Raw genomic sequence first — 7,259 nt, forward strand, 5'->3', positions numbered from 1 at the left:
GTGTGACAGAAGCTTAACAATCTCAACAATTTATGCCTTTACATTAAAATACTTTGCCATATAATCTACATGAAATACAGTCGCCTATCACATTTCTGCTTTCTGGAGTCTATTGATGGTGCTGACATGCAGAAATGGTCTGCATCCTTCTTGGAGGCTTAGGTCAGGCCCATGAGCTGCAAACTATCAGCCCCTGAGAAATGCAAACACTTACTGCAGCTACATAATAACCGCTCTAAGCAGCTTAGCTGTGGGGCTCCGTGGTCGCAGTAAGCAGGTAGCACAGTAATCACCTGGATAAGAATCCTGGAGTGCTTGCACTATGTTTTATAATATGGTCCACAGTAGATATGGACATTCTGAGTACATAGGGAAAAATATTAATTGAAACAAAAAATAATAATAAATAAATAAACTGATGTATAAGCTTAATGGAATGAGTACACATTTTGGGCCAGGCCAGATATTAAACCTGATTTATCCTATTATAACAGAGTGTAATTATGTGCCCTTTCTGTATATATATCTGCCAAATATTAACTCCCTTATATAACAAAGTCTTACTCGAGGATTGCTGCCAGTGTCAAACAACATCATGTTATCCCTAACAGAGACATCCCTAAGCAGGGAACAATGTCCATTGCAGTGAAAAGTGCAAGATACAGTCATTTTCTCTTTTTTTTTTTTTTTTAGCTAAGAATGCATTTATTGACAACAAGCTGCCCATTATACAGGTAAGTTGATACATTATTCCTGATTTTCCTGTACATAGTGACTACACAGAAGTATATTATGAAGTGAACATTACAGCAGTGAAATATATGTGCTCTTTGTGAAGTGATTTTCTCTGGAATATGTTTAGCAAATAAAAACGTGCAGGTTTGTATCCACAAGGTGGCACTGATGAACACTTCATGCAGTGTAGCCTGCTATGCTTCAGTAAGGGCTGCAACTATACAGTAGTATTAATTGACGATTAGTGAGTCATTCCCCTGGATAAAGACTGAGCAGATATTCGACTCCTTCAAAATATTGCACGCCCTGACAGCAAGCACTGGTCAAGTTCCTTTCTCATAGTTTACAGACTAGCTAACATTACTGAAGAAATAGTTGAGTTGTGAGATATTGAGATTATTCTGTGGCAAGACAATGTGAAGAATTCCTTATAGAAGCAAGAAAACAACATTAGAAATCATAGGTTTTGGTGGAGAACTTGTAAGCCAGACAATATTTATGAAGACCTACTCCAGTGGTCTTTTTCTAACAAAAAGTGAAAAATTTAGCCATGGCCTGTAAGTATAGTTACCATGACAATAAAAGTGAGATAAATTCCCATAAGACTCGCTGGGTGGGCTTTACAAGGACACCAATGTTGCCTTATTTACTCTGTAGTGATCAGTTCTCTTACCAGATTGTGATTTACTGAGACAATATTGAGGTGGAGAGGACACATTTCACACTCATTATAATTATTAATACATCATCATTTCTGATGAGGGTCTGTATGCACATAAAAATTATTAGCTTAAGCAAATTACTTTCTGGATGTGGCTTTGAAGTACTGAAAATTGTTTTGATTTTGAGCAGCAAAGTGGAGAAATGCCATCCATGGAGAAATGTCTCCCTCTTCTGCATATAGAAAGAAGTGGCACACATTTTAAAAAAGAATTTTCTTGCTTTTTTAATCAGGTTTACTTGCCCTGATTACTTGTCTAAATGAGCACTGTCTAATCAAATAAAATGATATGTAACTCAAAGAAATTGCTAATAATATACATTTACTAAGAAATGCAATGTTACAATAATGTCACATAAAAATCTCCTTGAGTGAATCTTAATGATACGCTGCCGTATTGAGGATTCTTACTGTACACTTTAGACCATGAAGAAAATGGAGGAGCAGTGGTCCATGGGTGGTCAATGGTAAATCAGTACATGACAACATATTCTTTAATAAACATTTTTTTTATTTCCCATCTTTGTTCTTTTCCTTTTTAGCTCAAAATGACCTATAAATGAAATGAAAATGGTCATTACTGATACAAATACATCACTATATATGCGTGAGGTAATTCAGTACTATTTGTCGCACTGCTGTTAATGAGAAATCTCAGGACATGCAATTCTATGAATTGTCTATCACAGAGAAACCAGCATCTGCTTTATTATAACTCAATGCCAAAGATGACTTTGCAAAGGCACATTTTAAGATGAATTTACGCATATACGTAGCATGGCATAGCCTAGCTCACAGCTCTCTGGAAGCATGGTCCTAGAGTTTTAGCATGGATGCTGCAGTTCTGTCAGGAAAGGCTAAACTTACACTGTATATCCAGTCCGTGAAGGAAGAGACTCTGGTGAAGACAGTGGGCTTGCGGATCGTATTGCAGTTCCCACCGGGGCCGTAGCTAACCACACCATGGACCCTCCAGGCACCATCAGTGAAGCAGTTGAGGGGACCTCCAGAATCGCCCTGTAACAGTTAACAGAGACAAGTTGCCAACTGAACCCCAGGATGCCCTGTGCTACACTCTGAGTGGAGCCAGAATCTAAAACAGGACACAGATAGACCTGCTGAATTTAGCAAATATATGTTTAATATTTTTCTTACGACAGCTTTCATGCAAATGCAATAAAAGTCCATGAAAGCTGTCATAACCTTAGGTTTGGAATTCGCACAATATCCTATAGAAGCCTGTAGCATTCAGTCCGCCGGAGAGGCAGATTGGTCTCGGCTGCGCCGGCTAGTGGAGAGAGCACACGCACCTGGGCTGCGTTAGCTAATCAGCTCAGGTGCTTAAAGGTGTGCTGCTTTCCACAGTTTGGGGCAAAGGCCGGGCGCTAACACTGAGAGCGCAGTTATGATTTTCGGTTCGGTTTATTTTGAGCACCGAAAAGAAAGGAATCCTCAGCTGGGATGCTGGAGGAGCTGGACCTGGCTGGGAAGGCGGGTCAGCTACGGGCGGCGCACTGGAAAGTGGTGGTGCTGTTTTACTTTCTTATGTCTTTGATATTTTAGTTTGTTTTAATTTATTGTCTCTGCCTGGAACCTGTGAGGGGGGAGGTACGGTGGCCCAGAGGTGCAATCCTCCTTCAGGGAGGGGTGAAGGTGTCCATTTATTTTTTCATGTTTGTGTGGGTGCGCTCTCTCTCTCTCCATGCGACAGACAATGGTGTTCCCCGGCACTGCCGCATCTCTCTCTTAGGGGTGTCACGCTTGGTGTGTGACAAAGCTCTATTTTTCTTATTGTCAATGATGGTATGGTTGAGGCAAGGAAACCAGAAGCTATGAGGATATTTCCACTCAATTTTCCATAAAATATTCTACAGCACTGAACGGCTAAAGGTCATTGTTCAGCAATCAACACCTATTACCTGGCAACCAGCTGTCTTTCCATCTCCTCCTGCACATATCATGGTCTTCTTGGCCAGACTGCCCCACCAATCATGGGTGGAGCACACTTTGTGTTCCACCACATGTATAGGGGCCTCCTGAAGGATGTCAGGAACACTTCCGCCAGCTGAACAAGAGAGAGAGGTTGAAATAGAAGAAAAATCTAAGCCAGGGGTGGAAAACTCCAGTCCTGGAGAGCTGCAGTGTCTACATAATACTAACCTCTCAGTGAAATAAAACTCAGTGATAGCTAGTGATACGTAACATGTACAGTGGAATTCAAAGCACTGCCAATGTGACGGACCAAATCCAGGCTACTAAGACTCATTTTCTTACAGCAGACATGTACACATTTTTGGGTAAAACCTTACCTCTAAGTGCTGCAAGACTATGAACAAATGCAATTACTGAGAAACACATTTATACAGCTCAGGCTGAGGTCTTTCATCCATACTCACTTGCAAGTAGCCCCCATCCAGTTATATAGCAGGTGAAATCATTCGGCAAGACCTCACCAGCATATGGTAGGTCAGCAAGTCTGACAAAGCCATTGTCATAAATTGGAGCCACAAGCTTTAGTAGGGCAATATCATTTCTGAAATAAAAAAAATACCATGTTGTCGTTACTGTTTATTTTCATGGATAGCTTAATAAAATAAAGAAGAGCACTCTTACAGAAAAACCACACAAATTTCACGTGGAAAACCCCATGTTATTCCCATGTGAAAAGAACCACGTGGTGATTCGGTGGCATGGTGAGTGAGCCAGGTTAGTCATTTTTTCAGGACACCAGGGTAGCTCATACATTTGGGCTGCCCAGGTCTGTTCCTGGAGATCTAACGTCCAATAGGTTTTCCATTTCAAGCCTAATTTGACACACTTAATTCTACTAATTAGCAACTCAATGAGATCCCTATCTGTTGAATGAGATGTGTTTTGTTTGAGTTGAAGTGAACACCTGCAGGACAGTAGATATCCAGGAACAGGGTTGCACTTTACGAGTGTCATGGGATCTTTAATGACCACAGTGAGTCAGGACATCAGTTTTGCATCTCATTCAAAAGTCTGCATCTCCTACAGCACAACATCCCATTACTGTAATGGGGTTGATTGGGAGGGGGGCGGGGCATGGGGGAGACCACCCCCCCTGGCCCACCAACACCAGTCCCAGCAGCAATTTAGTTTTCCCAGGTGGCCCCCCATCTGTGTACAAACCAAGAACATGTCTGCTTAAGTTCAGCCTTTCAGCAGAAGCAGAATACATAACAGCATGGCTGCTGGCTAAACCATTGGAAATCGCATGTCATACTTTAGTGGCCAGGCTTAACCCTGCTATTGATTTCACATTTTGAATGATAGATTACTTTTCTTTGTTGATTTTAAATTGCTAGCCTAGCACCTTTTGGGTATATTTATTTTCTGTATGCAGATTCAATATGCATTGGTATGATTTCTCATTGTTGACACACTGTTGTGTTTGTTAGTAGTGTTCAAATTATTCTGTATGCTAAGATGTTAAGGTAACAATAGTGTGAAATATTTGTCAAGGAATGCCAAATGACAACACATAATAACATAACATGAAGCACATAAAATAACAGTACTTTATGTAACATGACATGCAACATAGACATGATGTGCTCCACATGTGATAACATGTAGAAAAATGACTAAATGTGATATAACATGTGGTACGTGCACTCAAGGCAACAACATCCTATACAGTAGTAGATGCTTGCAAGGTTTAAAAGCATTGAGGTTGAATCTAGTTCAGAGCACTCCTACTCTGCTAAAGGGAATTAAGTGTGATTGGTAGTTTTCTAGGGCTAGCTTTTCTGAATTCAACCCGCATTTGTATGTTTTTTTTTTTTTTACCCATTGCCAAGGTCACCAGTCCAGCCAGGATGAATTAGTATGTTGTCCACAAAGCTGAACTGCTCACTGCCGTCATATTTGTACAGGTTGTGCTCCCCGGTGACCACACGGTAATGCCTGGCATCATAGCTGGGTGCAGAAAGGACAGGTGTATGAGTCACACCGCTTTTACACAAAATATGCATTACAGTCATCATGCCATTCCCAGAAACACTTTTACTTGAATTAATTGAGTAGCAAATTTAATTTAGTTTAATTGACATAGTACTCTGGCCACAAAAATGAATACAATTTCATGAAAAATATTAAGACTTTATTTGCAACGTATAGATATCATTATAAGCAACATAATAGTCTGTATGGTTCAGTTAGAACACATGCATATGTTACATTACATACTCATATTGCAAATATTAGCATTCTTTTAGGCTTTATAAATTATGTTCTAATGTGGGTCACTTCACAGAGCTAGGGAAATTGCTATAATTTCTCTGTCACTAAAAAGGGAGAGATCCTCTAGAACGCTCCAGTTTCCAATGTGTGTCACTGATTGGGTCATATTGTTCAATTATAATATACTAAGGCACTATTTTTCTCTATGGCCTTCAGTTACAAAAGGTTACTTGGAGAGTTAAGTAAGGACAAATTGAGTTACTGTCTGAACAAACACAGCTTGAATTAATATTGGTGATGCTGAACTCGCAAAACTGTGTTTGAGACATATATTTTTTGTATTTAAGTCAAATTTAATGACAAATGTCAACTGAATTCTTGTCTTAGTTTAATACATCATGGCTGCGCTATAATAGATATATATAATATATGTGTTGCCTCAAACAACACATATAAGCCAATGCAAAGAACGAAATGTTTGTAGTCACCCAGTTGCATGTGTTGTCTTGTAGCTCAATACTCACCTGAGTATACAGTGGGCTGCGGTCAGGACATGTGAGGAACCGATTATAGTCCCACCGCAGATGTGGTAGTACTCCTGCTGACTGGACGAGTCAAACTGAAGTGAAACCTGTGCGCGCGTCCAGAGGGAGAATATGTTTTTTCCACAAAGAAAAGGAAGCTGAGAGCCTCAGGACATGAAGAAGGACTAGGACTCCATATTTATTTATTTTACTGGTGATAATGAATATTGATATAATGATGATTCATATTTTAATATGCAAATAAACAGAATAAGTGCTTTAGTAAATATATATCAACAAAAGGGACATATGGTTGCAGATTAAGCCACGTTGCTTATTATATCATGCACTTCTCATTTTCTCTGAAATTTTACGTGAATGTGCTTTTTTACCATCAAAAATATTGTTATGTAGAATATTGTTACCTGCCACTTCCAGGAGTTTGGTTGTGCATCTGAACCTCCTACAACCCTTTCGTTCAGCTTCTCATTGTACACTGCATGATTGAGTGGTGTCCGACCATTGCTCACACCTGAAATACAAGTTACCCCAAAATCAGTTAAATCAAATGGTTAAATACTTCAAACATGACGCAACTCAAAAGCCAAGCCAGTACTTCAGTCACTAAACACATCCAAACATAAAAGGTGCAGTAGACTAATTTTCATTATGAAAAAAATAACAAAATAAGAAAGTTGTTCAGTAGCAGAATGTTTCTGTAAAAATCTCTTTATTCTTTGTCAATGGTAATTTAAAAATTACATTCAGAAAGCTATCTCTGTGAGAGAATACATAAGAGCATGTTTATTCATTTTTACAATGGTTTACAATCTATTATACAGTATTACAAAGTCATTACTTGAATGTAGAGTTATTATTGCATTGATACTTACCAAAGCAAGACAAGAGAACCACAAACCACATCATATTGGCCAGGAAATGTGATTTGGTTCAGATGCTTCTCAGTATTTATACCTGCCTTACTGTAGATGCCTTTGCCACAATCAGAATTCTGATGAAACGTTCTGGCTAACCTATCAGTTTTGGTGTTGAGATAGGATTCAAGGACATTC

General features: G+C 39.3%; 1 protein-coding gene across 1 annotated transcript; it reads right to left on the reverse strand.

Moving 5' to 3' along the window:
• Positions 1-1,946: 1,946 nt before the first annotated feature.
• Positions 1,947-7,186, reverse strand: LOC135252696 (elastase-1-like). The gene is made up of 8 exons (XM_064331076.1): positions 7,080-7,186; positions 6,612-6,718; positions 6,187-6,293; positions 5,270-5,398; positions 3,853-3,989; positions 3,376-3,521; positions 2,324-2,473; positions 1,947-2,009 (listed from the first exon to the last, which is right to left on the reverse strand). Exons 1-8 carry the CDS (start codon positions 7,111-7,113, stop codon positions 1,995-1,997), a joined length of 825 nt encoding a protein of 274 aa, XP_064187146.1. The 5' UTR covers positions 7,114-7,186; the 3' UTR covers positions 1,947-1,994.
• Between the last annotated feature and the right edge of the window lie 73 nt (positions 7,187-7,259).

This window comes from Anguilla rostrata, chromosome 4, assembly GCF_018555375.3.
Source record: "Anguilla rostrata isolate EN2019 chromosome 4, ASM1855537v3, whole genome shotgun sequence".
Classification (NCBI taxonomy): Eukaryota; Metazoa; Chordata; class Actinopteri; order Anguilliformes; family Anguillidae; genus Anguilla; species Anguilla rostrata.

Coding starts and splice junctions, on each gene's coding strand:
- LOC135252696 (XM_064331076.1), bottom strand. CDS start 7,113: ATGATGTGGTTTGTGGTTCTCTTGTCTTGCTTTG. Junction 6,294..6,611: donor CAAACTCCTGGAAGTGGCAG/GTAACAATATTC, acceptor ACGCGCGCACAG/GTTTCACTTCAGTTTGACTC. Junction 3,522..3,852: donor TGGATGGGGGCTACTTGCAA/GTGAGTATGGAT, acceptor TCTCTTGTTCAG/CTGGCGGAAGTGTTCCTGAC.